Genomic DNA, 26,065 nt, shown 5'->3' on the forward strand with positions numbered 1-26,065 from the left:
GCAAAGGTTATAAAAATTCAATTAACTCAGCAGTTTTAATTAATTCCGTATTTATATGGCGCGATAAACAGAAACGGCCCCAGTTTGTTTAATCCCCGGTATACTCGCGCTATCTCCACGTCCATTTTACCTGTACTTTCTTTTTTGCGTCCACAGTTTTTCGTTTTTCTTTTTTTTTTTTTCCTTCCGTTTGTTTTCTTTTTTCAATTTCTTTCCTCTTCGGCAATCCTTTTTTCCAACTTTAATACTAACCGCGATCTTTCCGAGTGCACTAATGCAATCGGTTGGTATCGAGCTAATCGTAGTACGATGAAGTACGAAAGGGAGTTATAAAAGATATCACGAGTTAAGATATCGCAGGTATAATTGTGTATCTGTGGGAACAAAGAAAGAAAACATCGTCACATAGATGATTAGAGTGAAAAAAAAAAAGAATGTAAAAAAGGAAAACGAAGAAAAATGAATAGAGAAGCTAGGATAGCGTACAAAGAGTATGAAAAAAAAAAGGTGAAACTAATTTTCAGCCAGACTTTTTTCACCCTTGACTGGGTTCTCGGTTATCGGGAAATCGTGCAGGGTGCAGATTAGCGTGTCTGAGGTCGGAGCTATCGATTTCAATATCCATTCGATAAATATTCCTCTGGATAAAGTCAATCCAAGTTCTTCTCCATACTTATATACACATACCCAGAGCAATCTTGAATCTGGTATATATATAATATGTACGTAGTATATATGTATATGTATATATGCGTACGTGTGTGTGTGTGCGCGTGTGTGTGTGTGTGTGTCGGTGGTACATGGGTGGCACGGTGGCCTCGCGCACATGATTCGAGATACACGACACCCCTACAGGCGAGGGATGGCCGAAGCACCCCGGCTTTAGATAATATCCTCCTCTCAAGCCGATCCGCATCCGCAACTTCCTCTTTCACCCCCGACGGCCGCCTTCTTCCACCTCGTCTCCTCGGCCAAGGTATATTTTGAATCGTAAGTTTTCACATATTTTAAGGGCTCCTACTACCCCATACGCGCCACGCCGTGCGGTATCTCCAACGGAAGTCTATCGCGCTTATAGGTATAGAAGAGACGGTGATAAGCGATATACTCTCTTCGGCAAAGTCGCTTCATATCTATAGTATACACATTCTGCCAATAAAGACAGATACGCCACTTTCCTTCCTCGGCCAATCGCTTTTCCCTCCCTCCTCCTCCTCCTCCTTCTCCTCACCATTCAACTTGCGATAATAGAAATGTCCCGATTTCCCGCGCGTATAATGTATTTGCGCACCTATACCAATTTCCAGGGAAGTAGATTTTACCGCTGCGTTAGCTGCCCGCATAAATTCTTTTTTTTTCATTTTCATTTTCATTTTGGATCTCTTTTTCCTGCTACCTTCCCCTTCTCTATTGTTTCGAATAATCGAACTCACCCGGGACTTTATCGCTGGGATTATTCTGCAACATTGTTTGGGGAGTTGGTTTATACCAGACACGCGTGTTGCCCTCGGGTTTGATGATCGGAGGGCGTCGCGCACGGCTACGCTCAGCTGAATCAGCACCGTGCACTCTGCCGTTTCCCGCTCTCTGTCCAACATCCATGTGGGTCTGAACACGCGCAAGGGTGCGTCGGAAAGACGCTTTCCTGCATATAATAGTTTCATTTCGACTGCGCGAAGTCTTTGGTCAAATTTTGACTGATAAAGTCGATGGTCAAAATCGAAGGTGGCCGCTTGTCGTTGCGTGGTTGAAAAGCTTTCGCACGGATTCGTTCGACGTTGCCTGACGGGACGTATACACTCGTAAACTTATCGGGGGTGGTATAAGACACACGCGAACTTTCGATGGGAATAAGTAATTGGAAGTTGAAGGGTTTCGAAAGTATCGGCTTACCGAGTCAAGAAAGAGTTTTGCAGTTGGTGCAGCTTGTGCGCAACCAAGTTTTCAGCCTGTTTCTAATATATTAATATTAAGTGGGGAGAAAGGTTGGCTGATCAGAGGAGCGGCCGGTGGTGAACCGCATCAGAGAGCCACATCTATCTATCTCGGCTATTAGCATAATTACAATACTTTCATCCGAAATGCATCTCTTCGTATTTATTTTAAGCTCTTTGATATTCCTGATGGGATTGCCGGCTGAACCCATTACACTGATGCTGCGTTAAAAGGTAATAAATATAAACCGAGGTTTGAACGTGGATAATAGTACCTTTGCCAGGATAACCTGTAGGATATTGATTCCGTTCGACGAATCGCATTCTTGCTACAATTATCTCGATTGCATCATCATCATTGCATTTTGCATTTTTTTTGAAAAATTTGGCAATAATATTGTTCATTTTATAAAAGATAACGATCGACTAACACTTGACAAAACGCGGGATTTTAACGACTCCAGGGGATATCTTTTATCTGCATTCAACTACCTCGCATCGAAGATTTTGTTCCGTCAGAATTACAGTCCGTTAATGTATAAAAGCAAAGGCGAGAGAGGGCGCGAAGAAAATTTGCCCCTTAAACAGCGGTAATAATTGGTATAATTTTTTAAACTTACCTACATGTAGAGGGTCCATCAATCTGGGAAACGGGACGTAATTAAGTGCCGCACTAATTAGCGGAATATTAATCAGTTTCAACGGTGTAATTAATTACTTATTATACCCGGTGGAACCCGTGCCTTGAAAATTGTCGTTTCCGAGCATGAGAGAGTGGATGGTGAGATTAAACGAAAGCGAAATAAATTGCGGAGTTATTTATTTTCATTTAATTTCGTTGAGCTGCAGGCAAAGTATCCAGTGATTTCGATTTTTCACCGCTTCGAACAACCGCCGGACTCGCACGGTTTGATGTAACATCAGCTCGCGCCCCTCATCCCTGCATCAACCCCATAAAACTCCGAGCGTAATTTACGTCTGGTCCACCCTGTAAATAACCGTTAAAACTCTCTTGCAGTCCAGTTCTCATCCTCATTCTCATTCCCAGACTAACGCCTGGACCAAAATCCGCGCGTGGGACCCAAAATCGAACCTTATTAAAAATGTGCAAACCAATCGAACGAAGCAGCGGATTCAAATCTCAATTTAATAAACATCTCGCATTGCATTCAAGCCGCGTTTCCCACCCTCGAACATCGACGAGCCCGCAAATGTAGCAGATAGCGACCTGCAGCTGCTCCGGGAACGTCGGCGCTACACAACGCGACGCTGCATGGCTGGGCTCGGTTTTATCTCGACGGTGCAGGAGCGCCTGAAAGAGAGCAACTCTTGGTGAGCCGGTGTAAGCCGTACTTTTTGCGCGACTAACAGGGGCATTGCCTCATTATTTATACCCCGCACCTAAGGTACACCTAAGGTGGTCTTCAGTGGCCGCTGTTCATTTTACAGGATGGCAAACGGGCGTTAAATTTTTACGGCTGCGGAATAAAGGTGCGCCAATTTGCTACGGCACCACAAATTCGTACTCTCTGCGTGTTTTTTCGAGGCTCCTATATTAACCCGTTTACTTTGAGATGAAAATATTCACCCGAAATGCCTTTATTTAAGTATTGAAACACTTTGTGAATGATTTTGAGATGTTTTGGAAATGCTTCAGAAATTGCGTTGTTTTTTTTTTGTTTTGTTTTTTTTTTTTAAATTTTCAATTTTACTCGCAATGTGAGAATAATTTTGCAAAATAAATAGCGGAAATCGATTGTTTCTGTTTCGTATACTTTCCAATTACTTATTATGCAGGATATACGTCGAGGAATTGGTAAAAAAACAAAAATCAAGATTGTACACTATTGGGTGCAAAAAAACGAATGGATTGAAGACGAAAACGCGCACGCACCTGGCCCAAGGCTTGGGCCGAAAATTGAAATGATTGAAAGTTCGAATGAAAGGAATTTCACATAGTCAAAGCATTAAATCATTGAAATTCCGAACGATTGAAACTTCGAATTGTAAAAGATTCAAACGGTCGACATGTCTAATGATGAAAATTCTGAATCGACGAAATGTCTATTAATCAAAATTCCCAAAACGCGAAACTTTGAATTTATCCGAGGTGAAAATAACATGTAGAAAGATTAGAAACCAGAAGAGTTACAATATCGAGATTTCAAAAACGTAAAATTTGACTCACAGAATTTTTTGATCTAGAAAGTCATGTAGAAAAGCAATATATGAAATAACCAAAATTCTTATTCAATCTGACAATTCTACACGTTCGTCTTCTCCACTTTGACCTCGACAGATTCTGTCATCCCTATATTTCACGTCTTTCAAAAATTCGACACACTGACCCGTCTATTGTTTGATCTCGCATTTTCACTGCCAAAAGCCCAATCAACGTTAAATCCGAAATTTGCCAAATTCTTGATACCGGCTGAAACTCACCGTCCCGGAATCACTGCAGCCTAGTTGGCGTTCGAGTTGAGATATCGACGAGATCGATTAGGCGACGGGGTCGTGCACAAGGTGGGAAGTCCTCGTTCCAGAGGCACTCGAGGTAAGTGGATGTCCTGCAAGGGGGACGGTCGCCGTCGGGGCGCACGGCTGAGCCGACACCAGGACCATCTACGTGCGTGGCAATCACCTGGCTCAGGACAGGAGCTACTCTAGTGGCCGAGGCAGCGCAGACAGCCTCTTCATCAGGGATCACACGTGTGCCCAGCCAGCCGTCCTGGACGCCCATCCTCTTCCTCCAGCTCCAGCTCCAGCTCTCCGGGAGGGCGGCGTTCCCCCGACGCAGGTGCGGCATGTTATCACCCTGCACCGAGTATGTACCGATTTCGAGTGGTCGAGGGTGGAGTGCAGAGGTCACGCACTACACGGATAAGCCGTGGACCGTGGTCTTGGAGCTTGGAGGTTGGAGGTTGGAGGTTGAACCCCGTAATGCGTTTGCCTTGTTAGGCGCTCCTACGCCCGGTGAAGAGTCACCCTGATCCCCGATATCCGAGATCGGGGTGAAAATTGGCGGTGTGATAGAGCTCCCGTCTGCAAAAGCCGTCAAAGACACGCGTGATGGCCACCGGAAACACACACGCATACCGTTTCTCGACAACACATCGATGCATGGCGCATCATTAGAGCGCCTTCTGTTCGGGGCACTCGCGTCTTCGCCGAGGAGTGGATCGTGTATAAACGAACGAACGAGCGTAACTCGTGCATGTAAACGAGGTCTGCACGACAATTGGCCACCCCGCGCCCGACGGGATTGGGTACAGCTATTCTATGAATCGACGTCAGTAGCAAAGTTCACGTTTCAATGGCTCTATTTAAACGGTCGCTGGTCGGGGGGACCGGCTGACGCAAACAGGATTTCTGAGCCCGACAAAAATTTCACTCTATCATTGCACGAATCGCGCTCGCCAATGGCTAGCTCTCGTACAATCGCGGACCGATATTTTCTGTCAACACGGAACGCGAGGGGCGTCCAAACGCTTCGTTACGAATCGACTGTTTGACCGCGGTGACTATGTTGGTGAAAAAAGCTCACGTGTCTGGACAATATTATGAATATATGTACATTTAGGGTGTTGCACGAAAATATAATTTGCGAATTTCCATTTTAGCACACCCTGAAAAGTTTGTTTTGGATTGAAAGAAAGATTCTCTCCAAAAATGAGCGTTCTAAGTTACGTCTAAGGTGGCGCTCATTCCATTTTTCACTTTTTTGGATAAATCCATCGCACGCATTTTTGGAAATTGGCAATATTTTTCCAAACCAAAGAAACTTTTCAGGAGGTGCCACGATAAAAAATTGGCAAATTATTTGTTTGTGCAACACCCTAATGTACGTACAATACTCCAGTTAGAGACAGCACGTGTCAATCAGCTTTTGTGCCTTCGTTACTTTCCGGCGATAAGCAAGACAGTCGTCGGCCTTTCAAATCCAGAACGCCACCTTGAGTTCGGCCCACCTTCTCCACGGCGAGAGTGTCTCCCAAGCATTATCAAGTCGCTGGCAATCTCGGATTCGCATCTGCGCCCAATCTAACCCGCTACGTTTCCAGCGCCGTCTCTCAGACCAAAGCAGAAACCCCCCGCCATTTATACCTATACCTATACCTATACCGCAACCCTTGAGAAACGCATCTGAATTATCAGACCGAAGGGAATCCTGACATCTAGACAAAGGGATTCTGCCTTGTCGACAATGCGTGTTACTCGGATCGCACGAAATTAATTTCTATGATTCGGTTATAACATACTCACCAGCAAGTATGTTCCTGTGTCCCTGGGATCATTAGCGTATCCTCGAATTGATTCCACCCGCTTTTGATTCTTCGATTTGTTTTTTTTTTTTCAAGTACAAGCATCTGTTCGACGACAGTCAATTCGGCTCAATTTAAAGGCGAGAAGTGGAAATCCGTCGAATTCAGTGTTTGAGACTGACACGGAAGACGACCAGCTCTGGCTGTCCTGAGCCATGATGGATTGGCTATTTGCCAGGACCCACTGCTGCTGTACATAAATCAAAGACGTATTACATTGCGAGGGGTTCTTGCGCGTCAACTTTTCGCGTATTACCTAACTACCGTTGCGCAGGGTTCAATCCGTCGGGTACGCGCGACGATAGACACGAAGGCATTAAATATCAGACGGGCATTGATTGCGGAGGGTTATACGGTAGACGAGGTGCGAGTTGACGAGGGTGACGGTTCAGGCGCCAGGATTTCTCCACCCCTATACTGCAAGGGGGAAATGGCGCCCCGTCCTCGACTATCTGCACCCTCCGTCGCTTCTGTTTTCGGTATTAATATCTCCCATGACGCTCGTTCTCCAAGTTTCGCCGCTCTCCCCCCCTCCCCCCCCTGGAACAAAGATCATTCGAGTTCTTCAGGGGCTAGTTGCCCGGCGGGGAATCCCGACGTGCATCGAGATGACGCCGCTTAAGTATCAAGCTGGCTGGTGCACAAAAAGTCAGTCGACCAAAATTTGTTCGGCATAAACCAACATCTTATTATGGTGGAGTCTGAATAATGATCGAAAACCATTATCAAAGATCGAGTATCATTTCACCTCCCGGGATTGTCGCAGCAGTAGATACGCAGTGAATCTCGCTTGTTCCGATATCGGGAATTCGATATTCGGATGGTGCAGTGATAATTAAATGTACCATAAATCTCCCGGCCTCGATACGCTGACGTCAAGAGACTCGGGTTGATTTTAGGATTCTCAGGCTAATCACGTACCGGCTAAGAGTCAAGATGGGAAGAGATTCTGGCCCAATTTCAATTCGTCTTTCTCCCATCGAGCTTGCTCATCTCTCATTCTGCCCTCTGTCTTGAACTTGCGGATTCTCGCTTTGCTCCAGAGATATTCTCGACCATGGACTCAGCCTCCCGTACACTTAACAATGTGGCACTGTTAAAATAACCATTAAAATGACTTTGAACATCTTCGAGAGCCATAAATTGTTCGGTTTAATAGCCACGTCTACTACGCAGCGACTAGTCGCACCAAAAACCTGCGTTGCTTAGACGGTGAGAATGATTAGTGCTTTTATAGAATACGGCCAAGAATTCGTCCGGGGAAAAAAACAAAAAATTTCAATAGACCGTAGCTGATAATTGATGATGTATCGGTATTGTGGACGAGGAAGCTATTAAAATCACCGATGAAGTTTCTTTGCACGTACTCCACCGAGGCTATTGTAACCAGGCTACTTAACACCGACTTTCTCTCGCGGAAGCTCGTACCGTAATTAAAATGATTATGCGATGGGCCGCCAGGAGTTTTGAGGTTGAAAGAAAAGGGACATAAATCATGAAGCGCGCGGGTTAATCGATTATTTGACATGCTTGTGAAATTTTTGAAAAAAACAAGACGCTGCAAGGAGTTGTCTATTGGATATGCCTACTCAGGTATGATAACATCTAAGAGGTAGAATAGTTGGTTTGGAAAGGCAGGGTCCCGGGATACGCGGCATAAAGGCAATATAAATTTCGAATCTTTGGTCCGTGCCAATGGTACGGAATATTCTCTCTCGGACCATTGAAATGGATTATTGTACCGTAGTTTTTATTCCACGTAATACTGTCAGAAGGGTCGATGTATGCAAGCGAATTGGCAGTTTTCCAAGCGGCTTCGAGCCGGGAATAAGACGAGGGTATGGGGAGTTTGACTGGGGGATGAAGAAGATCTGAGGAATAGTTTAGAGTTCTGTCGATAGATGGTGGCTCGTCTGCAAAGCTCTGCCCGGGGCTGCTTACCGTCCCGAGCCGAGGACGCAAGGACGACGGCGACGTTGAGACCAGCCTTCTGGAAAATTTTCATATAAAAGATTCCCGGAGTGTACCTCAAGTTTTCCCTTGGATATTACTCAAACTATTCCCACCATGCGGGAGGGGCGATTTCCGGCCGGAAGTCTTCCAAGGGAATGTATTTTGGGGCCATTGATTCTATTTTATCACCTTCTTCTTCAAATGCGCGAGTCCCGTTGTTGTTTCACGGCAACATCCATCCCGCACCTTCTGCAGTTGACGCATCGGAATGCCAATTACATAAACCGAGCAGCTGGTCAAACAAGTGATAATTCAGGAAACGTCATCTACTCCACGTACAGTTAACTCTTTTGAAACAATGCCGCAGATGGGTTTCTTTGTAGCGCAATGGTTTGCCTTGCGCAAATACGACCTTCGATTATTCAGTATAAATTACTCTGCACTCGACCGACTTCCAAAGTCTCGTACGATACGATTTCACTTCACTTCATACACTATGTACGGTAAGCTGATAATCCTACTCGCTGTTGCGGGCTCCTTATCAGCCCAGTCGAATACTACCCTTTCACTGAACACTACGACCCCGGTCACTACCACAGTCGCATCAACTACTGATACCACAAGTGTATCAACGACCGAAAGTACGACCAATAGTACAACTGGAATTAGGACCGAAAGTACAACCGCATCAACGACAAATGCTACGGTAAGTTGCAATTGTGGTGATATGATATCGTGCTAAGACGTCATAGAATTCGGGAGAGTTTATGCTTATAGTATGTAATTGGTTGTATGAACCGTAGAGTGCAGCCCAAAGTACGACACAGTCTGCTACTAAGGGAACCAGGCGCCCGGGGCATCATGGACCTCATAGACATCCAAGGCCTCCAGGACCTTCAGGTTCTTCTGGGTCGCACAATAACCCAAAGCCTTCAAAACCTCACGGACTTCACGGCCCTCCAAATCCTGTCGAACTTCCAGGCTTGCCAATCCTATCTAGTTTCTTGAATGCTTTCGGCAAAATTTTTGAACCACTAGTCCCCAACGTTAGCGTTAGTCGTCATCCTAGAAGTACCGTGCCTTACAAGCTCTCGGATAGTTTTAATACAACCGACATGTCTGACCTTCTTAACGGTTCAAGCCTACCGGGTCTCTCCGGCATTCCTGATTTAAGGAACTTCCAGATGCCTAATGTATCCAACATGGTTCCGTCTTTGCCTGAAATATCGAATCCCCAGGATCTCAACATCCCCGAGATCCCAAATTTTCCGAGCCTCCCGATGATCCCCGGGATGCGAGATGTTACTGAAGAGGCGAGGCAAAGGGTAGCGAACGAAATCAGCCCTGGACAAGATCTGGTCAGCGGTATCCAAAGCGCCATTCAGAATGGACTCAGCAGTTCAAATCCGACCGAAGCCATGAGGGGGCTCATCTCCACAATCTTGGATGCCTATTCGGCCGTCGCCCGAAACTGCCCTTTCCTCATAGTCGGTGGATATATTATGCGTGAGGGACTGTGGCTCAGTTCCATCGTCCTGAGTACCATGGCAGACATCACAGAACAAATCTACAACGACTCTTAGATCGTGTTATTATTTATTTAATACTCTTGCACTTGGTAGACACGACTGTTAGATGACTATAAATGTTTTACGAACACGTATCTCGAGTGAGAAAATAAATATGCTGCACCTTTATCTCCTTAATACTCACTTACTCGTCCGATGAATATGTTTCAATCTTGGAGCGAAGGTATATGATATTTTTTGTAGTCAAGTTGCACATGTATGCGACGTATTTTACCTGAGGGTATGGAGGGGCGCATACGACACGAGGTTGCCCCATTCGATGGCTGAGCGAATATTTTTACCTCGACAGTCTGGGAAAATACATTTCCTGCGAAATGTCGCTGTAGGAGGTCTTCAGCTGCCTGAAGCTACTAGGCGTTACATTCTACATGCGTAATGCTCGGCAGAGAATTTCCATACATGAATTTCACCTGGTCCCGACACTCAAAGTGCGGAGTACTATCCTGCCTCCGTAGAAATGTTTGGGTGTTACCTTTGAGCCTTGAAACAGTTTCAGCCTCTGCTCTCATCGTTCTTGAATCGAGCTTGTCGATATATCGACGTCGAAGATCGCTGGTCGAAAGGCGTGATCTTGACGTGGACGCTGAAAAGCGCCACATTTTCCTGAGATATTCAAACTTCCCGTGGGCCAATTTTTTCCCTGGCAATTGGCTTTTGATTCGAACCTCAATTGTATTCACGAGTTGTCTGACCGAAACGGTGACATCGTTGTGGGACCTGTCACTGCACCAGCGTAATTTAATTCCCGGCGATGAAATCCAACGTTGGCGATAATGCTTGTAAATTATGCGAATTATGCACGTTACGTGGAGCGCGGTCGCGCGAGCGACCTAAATTAGCATACGCATTGCAAAAAGTCGATTCCTGTGGCTGTTTATGCAGGAGCAACACGTACTGAGTGTAATGGACGGTTTCTAATTCTTCTGCACTTTGGCGAGGCACTTTGACCGTGACTTATTGAGTGATATATGGTATCCAAAGTTGATGTGCGGATAGATAACTATGAGATTATCAGGACCAGAAACAGTCGGATGAAATAGTATTACATTGTCAAATACTCGGTGGTATATTCCTGCATAAAGATGTAGATTAAACATTTACAAAAGTCATCAAACGGAGGAGCTAATTGCCCTCAAGTCCCGGCTCTCGTTAGCGTTCCCGTCGCGTTCATCACGCTCGCATCTACCTCGCCCCAAACCGCCCGACCCATCCACGAGCCGAGCAAACCCCTTCAACGGTCTACGGATCTTTACCTTGGAACACCTTCATCAAGGGTCGAGAACGCCTCCGTTACTCCAGTACAGGGTATAAGGGCTCATCGTTGTACCCATCAAGCACAGCCGCCTGGCTCGCTCGAAACAAAACCATGAAATTAGTTACTCGTTGAACACCAGAGACACGCGTTTACGTCCTGGAATGAAAGCCGAGGAAACGTCTCGCTGGTTATTATTATTTTCCCACAAAACCTCCGCGGTGAGGAGTTAGAGGCAACTTCTCGTTAGGACAACACAGACCCAGTTGAATAGAATGGCACCGAAGATACGGAGGTTGACAGCGAGTCTCTATAAAGTATGAAAAATGTATAAAATGCGGTAGTAACTTTCCGTCTAAGGGTCGCTGGCAGTGAGGTTTTCCAAATGGTCAGAGATCCCGGAGTGCTGGTCAATTTCTCTTGCAATTTGTCTCGGTCTGTTTTAGAAATATAAGATAATCAAGAAGCCTGTAGTCGAAGCCTGAAGAAGTTGGACGGGGCCAACGAGTGGTATAAACAGTGTAGCAAAACAGAAGGTAGAGCAAGTGTGGTAAAGTAATGGTCTGTTACCCAAGTAGTCGGTTCGATGGTCCGTTTATCCGCAGCGTCTCTCTCCTAGTTAAGAGAAATCGCGGATAGGGTACGGATAATTAATTGGCATCGAACAACGCAAACAACATTAACTAGCGGGAAAATTAGCTCGTATAGCAATCGTGAGAAAGATGGGATCCGAAATAGGGTTTCCGGCGAGAATCGCCCCTTTCTAGACTCTGTTAGTTCTTTCTCCTCTCCATCTGTTGCCTCCCCTTTTCTACGAGCATCCCACCGCGATCGGCAAATAATGATGAACGGAAATCCGGGGGTATATACCGATTAGAATCGTCCGTTCGATGGGTGAAATCATGAAAGTATAGTCTCGAGTAGAACGTTACCAGGAATGGTGGTAGTCAAGGAAGTGGGTGTCGAAGAGATGGCTAAATTGTAAGACTGGAGCAAAACCCATCTGGAACCCCAATCAGAGCGTTGCCGTCAGCACATGTGTTCGAGTTGCGGTTCAATCAGGCGATAGGAGAGGGGGGGGGGGGGGCGCCCTTCGCGTCCCGCTTGGGAAGCCAGGAAGCGAGTGCTGCTTGCTAAAGGAGAAGGAGCTTTATATCGCATAATCGAGACTTTAGGGCCGGCTGTAGCAGGGTTGAATGGATGCGGTGCCGATAAATGCTACTGGCGAAGTAATCGTCGGGCGAAGAGTAAATGCAATGACGACGCGGCGCGCGAGGTGCTTGGACCTTGGAGTTGAGTACGGACAGACACTGCAGGGGGCTGTTATACGTGGTAACTGGGAAATAATGATCCCATCGTGCGATTTCCAGTTTCCCTCTGTTACTCGAAGCGAGCTAGTTGCCTGGTGCAGGGGTCTATAGCCCCAGCCTCGACCGGAAGACGCCGGGGGATTAACTCTTGGAAAGTTGTAATAGGCCGATAAATTGTAATGGGATTTCCGCGGATCTAATTATCGCGTCTTGTTCGCGGGATAAAACCGTTCGTCTAGGATAGCTCGTATAGGAAGACACGAGGGTGAGATTGACACGTCAAAGACGTGGATCTCGGACAGCATTGTGGAACAGCATGGGGCTTCGGGTAGTATGCGAGTTTATTTTCCCTATCGATTGAGGGATGCGGTCGTCTTGACTATATCTCAAGGTTTTGTATACCTATATATGTATGCCTATATGTACGTGGACATACAATAAGTATGGCATAGGTGCACAGGGTGTATATACAACCCAACGGATGGAAAGAGAACGAGGCGTCGAGGAGGAGAAATTATTATCTTCGAGAAAACGACTTCGCGGGAAAAAAGTTTCCATTGTTCCCATAAAACCCGGTATAACCGACCCACAGCGGGGGTAAGGTACCTTATTAGTTTTTATTCCCTTCGTTTGCTTTGCCGCTCTAAGAGAGCTTGCGACGTTCAGCGAGTAGAGAGAACGGCTCGCGAGCTCAGCTGAGCCACTCCATTACTCAGGTTTATCTTTTACGTGACCCTTTGACCCAATCGAACCGTCGTGTACCGGATGTGAGCCGCAAGAGCAGGAGAGTCGCGCACGTACATAGGTGCTCCGAATTTTATCTACGTATGCTAATTCGAATTTACCTTCGTCGACGACTCGAACCGGCCCACGCGGCTCTGGAGGAGAATCTCAACCCGACTGCCTCGTGAGCTCGGCACCGACTCTATGCTTAACGCTTCCCTCTTGTCACCGTTCCCATTCCAGGCTTGGTCACCGCTACTTTACAACGTTTCGCGTTTGAATAATATATGGAGCGAGCCTAGCCGCTCCCAGAGGTTCCTTGTCCACGTGACTCGTTGCCTCGAGTGCCACAACGACGACGACGACGACGACGACGAGGACGACGAGGACGACGAGGACGACGAGGCTGCTGCTGCATTTGCATAGAGTGTCTGTTGTCTCTTCGCGATCGCTATCTCGTAAAGAGTTTTGTTGTCGTAGGTATGAAAGCGCTCTTCTATTCGATGCCGCGTACAACTCTAACACAGGTCCCATTTTACGCTTACTAAACTATAAACTAGTACTCCAATCCGCTGTTTGTTCTCACAGCCTTTTCAGAGAAAAGTGTTTCGGTTGGTTCCTGACGGTGGATGATCGAAATTACTTTTCCAAGTAGCTTTCAACCCAGGCAAACCACTCAACAGAGCCACTCATTTTTATTAACAAAAAGTATTCAAGCCGATAAAAACCGAATGATGATGTTTAACCATTATTAATATATACCTTGGTTATATATTATTATTCACTTTGATCATCGCGCAAGAACATTTGACTTATGTATTTATTCTCTTTCCCTGATGATAATTCCCTGAAAATCCTGCTCCTCCAAGTACAATTTACAGATAAAAGCTCCATGCATTTTGGGCGGCTTATTATATTGGACAAATTTCACAAGGCTGGAGGGCATAATTGAACAATATCTCTAGATTGCATAATCGCTCGAGCGAAACGGTTGGTGTCTTCCAAAATGAGAAGGAGTGTGTACACAAAATGTTGCGAGACCCCGTTTCCATAACTACGGTATATAATCTCTAAGCCTTACGACGAAGAAGCGGGTCGAATTTAGGCTCAAGAATCGCATGGTCGAAGCAAATCCCCACGTAAAATTGCTCAAAGTATAAGCAGTCAGGACTCGTTACCGCAGGTACTTGGACTGCAGAATTTTGTTCACATAACGATCTATCACCGCTCGCGTGGCTCGAGAAATTCGAAAATCGGTTTATCTTGCTCCGCGTGCGACCAGTGTCGAATTAAGTGAATGCAGTTTGTTTGCAGCGGTCTGAAGCTGCATTTAGAGGGGTTTTGGGGGTGGGTCACCGGCTCTCGCATGGACTCGGAAGATACGAGCTAAATAATGGAGCACGAACCTTCGTAGGTGGTTGCCTTCCGCTTCTCAGTGGCCAGCCATATACCTACAGGATCCGTTGCAGGCACACCCGGTGTGGGTACTAAACTGCACCAACACGTGTCCACCATCACTTGTGTAAAGCGAGTCTGACCACCCGCACTTCGCGATCTTGGTAACGCCACATGGTTAGGCAACGATCGCCCACTGTGTCCTTCCGGAAGAAAAACAGCTGTAACGGTCCTTCCAGGACACGTATCAATGGCTTCGTATAGACCAGCTCCAATGCCGTGTTTGCTTAAGCAGACACTTAATGATCGTGATGATTAGTTCAAGTCAAACTGCGAAGCAAGAAGCTGACAATTGATCTTCTTTCGACACATGCGCGTATCCGTTTAATGCAAGTTGCAAAAAAAAAAAAAAAAAAAAATGCAGAGTGCATGCAGGAAGAGTTGATCTGGCTTTCACTAGTAGCAGTGTCGTTCATTCGTTCCTCGCCAAGTCCAACGGTTATCTGGTAACAAAGACCCTGAGCTTTATAACAAAGCCCCGACGTTTTGTCTGGTGCGTCGAGTGCGTCGGTTGAACTTACCCCTGGTCCTTGGCGAGATAGTGGTGGAAGCCGCTACTTAATATACGCGCTTTCGTTGACTCGCGTGTGGGCCTCTCGCGCCTACTCGAGATACGATTGTATCTCTGAGCCTCGTGTACACCGGCTGCTATTCAGCCTCGTGAGAGATAACGTGCCAAGATCGTGCCCGATGTCTGTAGTCGAGGCCAGATTCAACGGCTGACTCAAGGGTCTGGATTCTATTTACATTCGAGGGATCTCGTCTCTAGCTCGTGCCAGCAATGGACCCAGAAGACCGGGAACGGAATTCTTGACCTTATTGCAGATACAATTTCCATTCAACCGAACAAGAATATAAGGAAACAGAGAATTGAGACGAGGAGAGTTAATTGTTTCAGTCAGGTTCTATGGAAGAACGGTAACGGAAGGGTCCAACGCTTGAATCTGGAAATGATTACCGAACTATTCGGAGACAGAATGGAACCTCATATGGAAAATTGGTCTCCTTCATCATTCAACAAGGAGACTAATGATGGCGGCGGTAGCAATGATGCGAACGACGAGCATGTGCAATCACGCCAATCATTATCTGCGCGACTCGAGAAACGAACTCCGCAATCTCTATACTGCCCTGCACATTTGGCACTTCCAAAGTGACTCGGACGCGTTCCGAAAATTCAACGAAAGTTATTATCACCCTGCTACACGCCGTTCACGTGTAATGACGCGCGTTATATTGCCCAGACGTGGATGTAATATCCTTTAAATGTGTGTAAACTAGCACACTGCAATGGGCATCTGCAGTGCTGTACGCAGAGCCAGCCTACCCTGATCTGACAATTTGCATAGCGCATCGGTAATAAACACTCGAGAGCAAACTACCCGCTACGTTTGATTGGGTCGAGCTGTAATGACGCGGCATTGTCATGCAAATATACGCCCGGAGTGCCGTTGATCGTGTGACCACGTGGGGTCGTCATTTGGTCCCAAAGACCCTTGCAGGCCCGAGGGCAAGTCGCGTCAGGTTTCGTCAGGGGACCAGGATGATTCTGAATCGTGATCAGGAAGGAAGTGATTTAAAACGTGATAAGGAGCTCGTGGATCCCAAAGCTGCGCAAAGCCAGCGTTAATTGCCCCGGTTGCAGCTGAAAATATGGCTGCCTTGTGCCAGGGTGCAACACTCCAACTCCTTCGGAGTTTCATGCCTGGGGCGCCACTTGGTACTCTGAACCTAATTCCCGACGAAATGGGACTCACCGTTCGATGGTGTGAATTGATGGGGTGAGAGTGGCAATTTGAGAGCCCAGAAACGAGGATAGGGCTTTGTTATCGGGGACTTTGGAGTCCCTCGTAACCCACGCAGGCACACAAATTGCGATCACTGCAGTATTTTGTACTAAGTTGACAGCTGCGGTGGCTGTGATTCCCCTTCCAGTAAAAGTCGCACCTTCTCGTAAGAAGATGGAGATTGACGAGATCAAAGATTGACCGTGATGACGAGAATTGATTGGTGTGATCCTTGAATGTAAATCCGGCTTATAACAGCTACCGTGCAATGATCTAACGATATGTGTTTACTGCCATAACAGCAACGCGATATTTTGATTACTGTGAAATCACAAGTTACACGTATAGCCTATATAATTATTTGAACGGACAACCACACTCCTGATATACCGATTCGCAATCCGCTCTGACGGCACCACTTTCTACCTACCTGCAGGAAACTGAAACGGGTCACTTTGATGCCCCTCAGGGGAAGCACGTCAGCCGACTAGACTGGACAACCACGTCCGGAAATTTTTATTGCTTCATCCTTATCGGGCTGAAAATAGAAATAGAGAAAAATATGTATACATGTAGAGAGAGAGAGAGAGAGAGAGAGAGAAAATATTATTATGATGTGTGTTTTACCCATTTATCGCTAATCTCTCGTTAAATTCGCCTTCAGTTGACACCTCCAACGACACCATCGGTTAATAGCCTCAGGCAGCCTTTGAGCGCGCCCGTAAATAACGCTATTCAAACATAATTCAAGCCTCGTTTCCACAATAATCACGTTGGCCGACCAAAACTCTGTTAGGCAGCAGAGGACACCTGCCGTACCAGATTTCACTCTTATTTCCCAGTTTTTACAGCATTCAAAAATCGTGCGAGTAAATAGAAAATTTGACGCACTCTTAGAACGCTACGCCACTCTGAAAATGTGAGAAACATGCAAAATCATATAAAGATGATAATTGGTTTCGACATCTGATAAAATTGCAATTCATGATTTGCCTCCAAATGTTTCCAACTGTACTCACAAATGATTTCCACCCAAATCCTCATAAAGTAAGTGTGCATATAAATTTTGCAAATAGAGTGAAATACTGAGGCTGCAGGTGAGTGGGGCCCTCGGGGTTAGGACCCCGACTCCACGCCGACTTCGGGGGCTCCTGTGTCTGCCGTGTATCTGCGTAATAGGATCAGAGGCTTATAGCGGCAGCTTAACGGTCCGATCAATTATTGTCTGCTCCGGCTGCTGCTATCTGCGCTGGCTACTATCAGCCAGTCGCCGTTGCGTGGCTTGTAATGCTGCTCCATGTAGGTACGCCTTTATCTGCCTACGCCATGCTTGTGCAAAAGCCCCGTGCTGGTCATACTTCGAGTGCATGGTGGTTACTACGGGGACAGAAAAAAAAAAAATGTTGAAAACAATGTTTTAGTATCAATGAGAAAAATAATGTAGAAAATTGATAAAGTCAAAAGTTTACTTTTGTTTTTATACAACAGTGAAAAGAGAGGGATGAATATCTGGATTTTTAATATCAAGGAGTTAGAAACGTTATCGGTATTTTTTTCATCTCAAAGAAAAGCGTGATTTCAGAGATTTGCAAAAAATGTGCTGCTTTAGTGAAAAGACAAGCTAGAGGGTAAAAATAATTCGTTTTCCGTTGAGAATGAGACACGGGGTAAGAGTAGTTTTTGCCGGTGACATCTCATTTCGCACGTCCTTCGCTCTTCGGTAGGGAAAAGAGTAGCGTGAAATGCGGGCGTGAGAGAAAAGGGATAAAAAGAGAAGGAGGAAGAGCAGAATAGAGGGAAGCTCTAGCCCTCGCACTTCGGGGGAGTTTGTACTTTTATCAGTTTCAGTCTTTCCGACTCCGCCCATCCACTGCCGCTGATTACGCGCCTGTCATTTAACAAAGTCTTGACTCCAGTGGAAGTTTAAGGAGATGCTAGCACTCGAGTTTCACGAGTAGGTAGGAGAAGAAAATTCAGAGAGAAAGCTAAAGAAATACGCCTGAGTGTGTATATACGCTTTGAAAGTAAGCATGATTTGCGAGGGTGGAATTGTCACGGCAGAAAATCCTGCACCGGGTGATTCATCCCTCGTTTTTTTTACCGCAGTTTCGCAGGCGCGTATAAATGAAGAGGAAATTGGAAAAAGTAAAAGATGAACCGCGCGGAGAAAAAAGAGCGAAAGATAAGAAGCATAAACAGACGTTTGAGGAGCTGAAGGAAACAAAGCACGAATAATTTGATCCAATTTCTATGAAGCGATACAACTAATATCACCGCTGTACTACTTTTGCAGCTTTTTTCTACCATTTTTTCCCTCCTCCGGAATAATCAAAGTTCGCTGAGTGCATGGCGGAGGTTGTCGTATCAGGCAACTGCAGCCGCGGCGCATGGCGTCGATCGCCGCAAGGGATGAATAATGGCGAGTAATCTTTCGCGAAAATTAAGTTATCGGAATCTCACGGAACGGCGGCGGAGCCTCGAGGCGAGAAACGCTTTAGCGGTCCGAGGAGCGCGGTCCAAGAATTGCGGCAAACGCAGAGCGGTTCTTCGCCTCCAGGTTCCGCAAGCACGGAAGCCAGATAGAGCAGCGTCTGCACGAGCAGATAGATATAAGTTTGAAACAATCAACCGATAAATCTGCTTTCCTTCTGATTAATGGCACCTCCTAGCGAGCCGGTGTCGCGTGCCCGATCTCCGCCCCTAAAATCATCCCTCCCTTCTTCTGGCACGAGTCTCTCCCCAAGTTTTTTTTTAACAGGACAGTGAAATACGGCTATTTCTAACCTGTCGAACCTCGCGAATAAAATACTGTGGCTTTGGTTTCGTTTGGTTTCATTTCATGCGTCCAAAGAGAACGAAGTATCATATAGTCGATGCAAAGGTAGTAACACAACTTTTTCAGTTATGAAAAATCGTTTTTTTTTTTATTTTTTATTTCTGGGTACAGAAGGCAATTTGGAAACAGCAATTTTTTCACTGAGCTAATAAAATGTCTGAACAGGAACAGGTTAATACAAAACAGATCATTTCTATTGACCAATTTCATAGCTCTTAAATTCGAAATACGAGGTCTCCAAGCAACAAGTTTTCGTTTATATTATTTAGCGATGGAATTTTTTTGCTGACGCGGCTTTCATTCGGTGCGAACGTTCAGGTGAAAATGAAGAAATGATGGCGAAATTTGTAACAGGGGTGAGTGGTTATTTGCAAGTGTACGGAACTTCGACTTTTGAAGACGAAACTCTGTTAAGGCGAACAAAATGAGAACAGACAGCAGGTGATTCACTTCGTTTTGAAGCAATCGAGGTTTCGTTTGAGGGTATATGGAATTTGGAATTGAAGTTAAGCCGGCGAAAAAGGGGTGAGAAGTGTTTTCTAAATAGTTGGCAAATGGAAACACGCCGAGGGAACGAAGAAAACGAGGGCGAGCGAAGAAAAGAAGGTGGAAGCATCACGCCACATCGCCGTACACGTTCGAGAGAAGAGTTTGGTATACGTGTACGTATACACGTGTGTTAGAAGAGGCGGAGAGGACCTGCGTGCGATTAGATGACTTGTCAACCTACGGGAAAATTGCATTTTGCAAACTTGTTTCGCGAAAAAGAATTGGAGGGAATTGTGGACCAGAAAAAGGGAGGAATGAGCGGAGACCCGAGTCGGGGAGGAAAGGGAAAAGAGCGTATTTCTCTGCTCCCGGACCTCCGACGTCCCCAGAGACCCTTGGAACGTCCCGAAAGGATGCGAAGGGAGGAGCGGCAGCCTCAGAGCTTGCAGGCTGAGCGATGCAAAGTTGCCATCTTGGCTCTCCGCCTTGCCACCTCACAAAGAGAGACGCAGAAATTGGCTCGGAATTAAGTTTCGCTAGTCGCATGAAAAAACTCTCTCATATTATATGCTCTCTCGCATGTTTTTCTCGCACCTGATTGATCCACGATGACAATTTGAAAGAGTCCCAAATTCCAGCTCAAAATCTCTCTTCCTCATCTGGCCGAAAAAAGTTTCCGGATTTTCCAAACCACCCACGTGGCATGATTGCAGTTTTTTAGGGGTAGAAAGTACGTTACCCCGTAACTAAGGGTGGGTGGCTAGCAGATTTTATCTTTGAGACAAACGGTCCCTGCAGAGAATAAGTAAAACGTGTGACTCGATAAGGACAGGATCGAATCGAATTTACCTTCCATACTCCTTCCTTCCAGTGCTTATAACCTTCATCATTTGATCCAAGAGATTTGACTCACCAGACCAGGATGTTGGAACCGGAATACAGATACAGACACACAACGATGCACCTAAAATTCAATGCATGCAGATGGCAAAGCAAAATCGGGCATCGCGCCGGATCGACAAACAATCGACAAGGGATGAAGGAGGACCTGCACCGCTGGTCAGAGAAAGAATAAAGCCCCCGTTTCACCCCTCGAGCAACGATGCATCGGAGAAATCGATCAGCCGGAAAAACGTCGTATTTCCACCCCGTGTGATGCAAGCCCCGTCAACGTAGTGCGATTATGTGTTTGAAGAGAGAAAGAGATTTTTCCCGCTTTTTGGTAGTCTAAATAAGAGTTTCGTACTCGTGACGGTGCGCGTTGATCAGAACGGGTGTCCAACGGGGCGTAAAATCCTCTGAAAATCTGTAACGCAACCGTCCGACGCGTAATATTTATCGAAATAGCGTCGTTCGAGGGGTGCGGGGGTCTTTATCTTCGGCGTGTGCTTTCCGGGTGTTATTTTTCCACCGGCGACATTCACCCTTGCTAAATTTATATAAATCGGGTAAACTCCAGGTCAGATCGCCGCGATGATCCTGCCTTTGGGATGCAGGGTCGACGGCTCTGCTCGCCCGGGTGTGAAATCCGAAAAATCACACGTCTCCGTAATTTGACTGGGTGCATTTTTAGCCCCGACGTGCGTGTGGCCCCGAGCCAGAGGGGAAGTAAGGAAGAGAAGGGAAGGAAATAAGGTCCGAGTGAACTTATCTCCTGAGCCCCGTTCTGGCAAACAGCGGCCAGCGCCTCGCGTCTACGGCCGTTTGAAGCCCTTCTTAGTCAAATCAGCGACCCTCGTAATTCGCAGCCTGCGCACCCCTGTCGAGCCGGAGCGAATTATCCCTGTTTGAATAAGTTTCCCTGCACGCCTGAGTTTGCCGAGCGGTATTTAAATAAATGCCCAACGTCCAGCGGCGTGTTTGTTTGTCCAACGAATTTCGCCTTTTTATATGGCTGTAGGTGCCGATCCAATAAAGCTCGTTAGGCGCCGCGGCACGGCACGGCAGGACGAATTCAGCTTCGAGGGGCGCGTCCTGCGGCCCCCGACGATTTCGAGGATCGGTCAAGCTTTCGGGGTATTAAAAATCCCCCGCGTGAAGTGAAATTTCCACTCGGTATCCACAATGGATTTCTCCTAGCAATAATACTTCGGGTTTACAAGGAGCTCGATCACGTTGTTGGTCGATTCCCCCGTATCATAAATCGATATGTGACGTCGATCGTTGCTGGGCGCCTCGGGCCATTTGGGTCAGCGCTACATTGTCGAGGTAACACTGCCTGACCTGTACCCCTTGGTCCACGGTTTTACCGGCCCACGTATAGTAACGTCGTCAGGACTATTGTCAGCGGAATATGTGTGGAGGAGGGGTGGGGGGCTATAAAAGAGAGCGTTTCAAGGATTCCTCGAGGGCTAAAAGTGGACCGGAAGACCGAAATGAAGAAGAAATTCTTATTGTCGGAAGAACCGCGGAGGTTCGATCGCTTCATCCGGTCGGATAATTCATTATTATCGCATTTTTCGGAGTGCTCGAGACGTCGTGGAGAAGAGGAAGGAAAGTAAAGGAAAGGAATGGAAGCTGAACCGAGGTCAGCTTCTGATCGGTTTCCGCGGAGTGCATTCGGCCTCCATTCATCTTTGGCAAAGTATCGAATCGAGGAGATATATGTCGAGGCAATGAGGCGCTAAATGAAAGTGAAAATCCCCGGTGTGGACCGGATCCGTGGAATAGCCGTGAAAAAGAGTGTAGCCAAGGGTGGACAAAGAGTTTTTCAATTCTCGTGCCGAATCGCGGTTGTCAGCGACACAAAGGAACGATTCTACGGATACGAGAGTGGCGATCGAACCGCGAAGAGATAACCAATAACGAGAAATTTCGCGTTATACTTTGAGGTAGGTACGACTCAAAGTTTTCTTGTCTCCCAGTAAGCCGTCTGTATTATTGTCTCGTTTGGTCATGGTCAAAGGATAATCCGGCCGGGAATAAGACAGGGACATCCAGGACCTGCACGGTCGACAATTGGTTCTGCGAGTGAATGGCGCGCTGATTGTTCCCCCCTCCTTTGCCTTGGCAAGGAGGATCTGTGCAGCTAGTCTCTCCAAGATAGAGAATTTTTCTTCCGTCGCTGCCCCGTTAAGAGTCGACGAGTTTCAACGTACGTGGCTCGACGGGTCGGAGGCTAGTTGAGCGTTTCACGGCAGCAGACGTCGGCGTCGTCGGCGTCGTCGGCGTCGTGGGCGGGCATACATAGTCGCCACTGGTGATCCAAGCATGCGGGCGTCTGATTGCTCTCAGACATTTTTCAGGCACCGCTACCTCTCCGTTATGGACGCCTAGAATTTTAGAATTTTACGGATCGATTTCCGCCCCCCATCCCACCCTCTGGAGATAATTTCGGTAGCCTCGGTCGCCAAAACGCGAAAACGCGGTAGCGAAGCTCTACAATGTTCAATTTCCAGCCAGTTCTCCACTAATCCGTTTCAATGCCTCCTGCTCTCTTGCTCCTCGCTGTAGTCCGCAAATCCGGACAATGCAGTATGGGTTCACTGTTCCGGGGTATCCCTTGGTGCTCCTCGTCGTCTCGTGGTGGACCAAAGGCTGGTAAGCGCAAGGCTCGGACCGCCTCTCTGCAACTTCACCAGCTCCCGACACACAAAAGTCCGCCTCGTCATTTCCTCGGCAATCCAGTGGTGAACCCATAGAAATATGCTCCTCGTACTTTGCTGGCATGGAAACACGGTTAAACTTCGGCCCGACAACTCCGCATGACTCTGGTCGAATTACCAGGCTGCAAATGTCCGCGAATAATATCCGGCAGGTCAGGCGATTCTCTGTCTCTCATTCCAACCACGAAGAACCAGCGCGATATCGCAATATCTCAGGGGTGTAATCGAAGTTGCCAGTCCCAGGAACGCGACGGGCAAGTAATTGCAGTGATAGGACCGGGATTCGGTGCCATTAGAGTATCCTGGACGCGACCCAGAACCCGGTTCTGTGGCAAATGGATACCTCCTTTGACAGAGGATGTACGGCATGTAGGTCGGTGCTCGAAGGTATTGCCGGCGTTTTCATAACGCTGGCCGATTCTACTCAACGAAATCAAAATCAGCGCCCTCGATCTCCCCGAAGTCGCGGAACTGCCTCAGATATGAAAGAAGGAAGAAAACAAACGTCTGGAAATCTATCTCAGAGTAGATCCGACCGCTGTCACAAGACCGGAAGTCGATTATCGTTGGTAGCTACGTTTACTGTTTCGATATTATGGTTTTCGATTTAATTACCTAATCTGAACGGGATAAATTAGTCATGAGTTATAGGCTAATTAAATCACCGACGTAGCACATTCGTGTTTTCGCTCAATGTGACCGACTAATTACCAGTTTATAGTGTCCTGCAATTGCGCATGGCGTACCTGCCCTGTCTGTGACCAATTACGTGGTACAATATTCACGTGCGCTTGGACAATTTTGATGCACGTTTAAAACGAATTATATTCAGGAAATGTCCAACATGTCTGTTAGAAGTTGGGAAACAATGGACGAAAAAAAAAACCACAATTCAACGATAACAATATTACTTGTTCGACTGTATCAGACGTTACTATACAATCCAATACGACAGAGAACAAAAGAATCAACTAACGCGGGTACGTGGGCAGTTGCCAAAATTTTTTTTTTTCCTTTTCATTTAATATAGAAGTCTAAACCGTCAGCGACGTTATTATTTGAAAAAAGTCGTTCTGCGATTTTGTGTTCCTGCGATTCCCCAGAATTCCTAAAAGCCGAGGTTAAGGTAGCTTTTCGATATGCAATTTCAGGTTACTTCCGAGCCATGTAGTTTCGCGCACACCCGACCAAGCAATGGAGAATTGGGACATTAAGCTTTCCTATGCATACATTATCGGCGAGCTTGCAGCTGCGTTAGATATCTACAAATGACGGTTGTAACGAGAGTGAGTTTTTAGTAATAAGATTTCACGGTAACCAAGGTTGCATAAATGGAACCGGTTCTTCTTGAGCAGTCATCCAGTCCTGTTGTTTCTAAATTCAGAATTGAGGGATCTACCAACGCTCAACGCACGTCTTCATCACGGGGTTGAAAATGTATACCTACGCAGGTACAACGTACTTGATAATATTTTATTCAACACTGGGAAAGTGCTGGTGAATGTTATTGTAGCCAGTAGCATAGTAGCTAAGATACACCTACTTAGCTTTACCGCCATTGTCAATTTACCATTAAGTTTAATGCGAAGATGTAAAAGTGACGATTACGCGCGGTTCTCCTCACGCATTGGGATCTTCAAGGAAGGTTTTTTAACGAACGTTGTTAAAAGCCGGGAATAAACGAGTTTCTCAGCTTTTTCTTAGCGGATAACAACTCTGTATTTACCGCGAGAGGAAGAAGTACCGCAACAAAAAAACAAAAACAAAAAATAAAAATAAAGAAAGAATAAGAGAAGGAAAAAAAAATGCGGTAGTCCAAGATGGATACGCGAACTTTTCAAATCCTGCTCGATACAGAAATGATGGCGTGAAATAAGTGTATGCAAATACATGTTTAAATCGTGGAAACGTGAAAACCGGAATAGATTAAAATTCATATTACACCCGGTTGAACGTCACGGCGCGACGCAATTTCCTCGGGGCTTTGCCGTTATATGACGGGAATTAAGTCGCGAGTCAACGCTCCCGGAGCCCCGATGAACCTCGGCGAAACTGCACCCTTCAAGTCGACTGTATTTTTCGACTCTGCTGCAGCGGCAGCACTCAGCGCAGAATATCTGGCCGACGGCCACGGTACGTTGTAATTTATTTTTCAGCTTCTCTTATACCTCGAGCTAGACAAACAAGGGGACAAAAACATTTTATTACGCGATTAACTTTCTTGATGACGATATTTTAAGACCGATAAAAAAAACTATCCAGACGCTGCCCCTCCGGTACCCCCGCCCACCCCCTGGATCACCCGAACTCCACTTTTGTCACCCGCTATGGCCATGATCGGAGGATATATTTTGACTGCTGCTGCTGGCTACACGCGCTGTGTTCGGAAATTATCGTCAAAGTATCCACATGAAATTTATTCACGAGCATTGACACCCCCCGTTTCTGACATTTGATTCGAAACTATGTCTCCAGGGGTGTGAAAAAGATCGTAAAGTTTCTCTTTACGCATACCTACTCGCCTATGTACAGCCGGCGTGAGGCAATAAATAGAACTTTGGACACGTGGCCATGCGCTCGCAACATGGCCTGTTTGTATTTCATTTCTGTCAGCTTGCATATTGCTCGAAGATGGTTAGATGCGATTAAAAAATGGCCTTCTGCATCTTTTTTGTTTGTGGTTTTCTTTTTTTTTTTTTTGGGACTGTGGCTACGAGAGAAAAAACAAACAAAACGTGCAACAGTAAGGAACCGATATATTAATCGGTTCAGCATTTCCACGACTGGAAATTATGAAACGTTATTGAAAT

At 46.3% G+C, this 26,065-nt stretch overlaps 1 protein-coding gene and 1 long non-coding RNA gene across 2 annotated transcripts; one reads left to right on the plus strand and one right to left on the minus strand.

The window, feature by feature from the left end:
- Positions 1 to 8,674: 8,674 nt before the first annotated feature.
- On the minus strand, positions 8,675 to 25,702 carry LOC124412416. Its single transcript, XR_006929793.1, has 3 exons — positions 25,692 to 25,702; positions 20,463 to 20,468; positions 8,675 to 8,784 (listed from the first exon to the last, which is right to left on the minus strand). It is a non-coding gene; the product is annotated as an uncharacterized LOC124412416 (long non-coding RNA).
- LOC124412415 (collagen alpha-2(IV) chain-like) lies at positions 8,706 to 9,903 on the plus strand. Its single transcript, XM_046892273.1, has 2 exons — positions 8,706 to 8,915; positions 9,013 to 9,903. The coding sequence occupies exons 1-2, from the start codon at positions 8,706 to 8,708 to the stop codon at positions 9,790 to 9,792; spliced, it is 990 nt and encodes a 329-aa protein (XP_046748229.1). The 3' UTR covers positions 9,793 to 9,903.
- Positions 25,703 to 26,065: the final 363 nt, after the last annotated feature.

Source organism: Diprion similis, chromosome 11, assembly GCF_021155765.1.
Source record: "Diprion similis isolate iyDipSimi1 chromosome 11, iyDipSimi1.1, whole genome shotgun sequence".
In the NCBI taxonomy this organism is placed as follows: domain Eukaryota; kingdom Metazoa; phylum Arthropoda; class Insecta; order Hymenoptera; family Diprionidae; genus Diprion; species Diprion similis.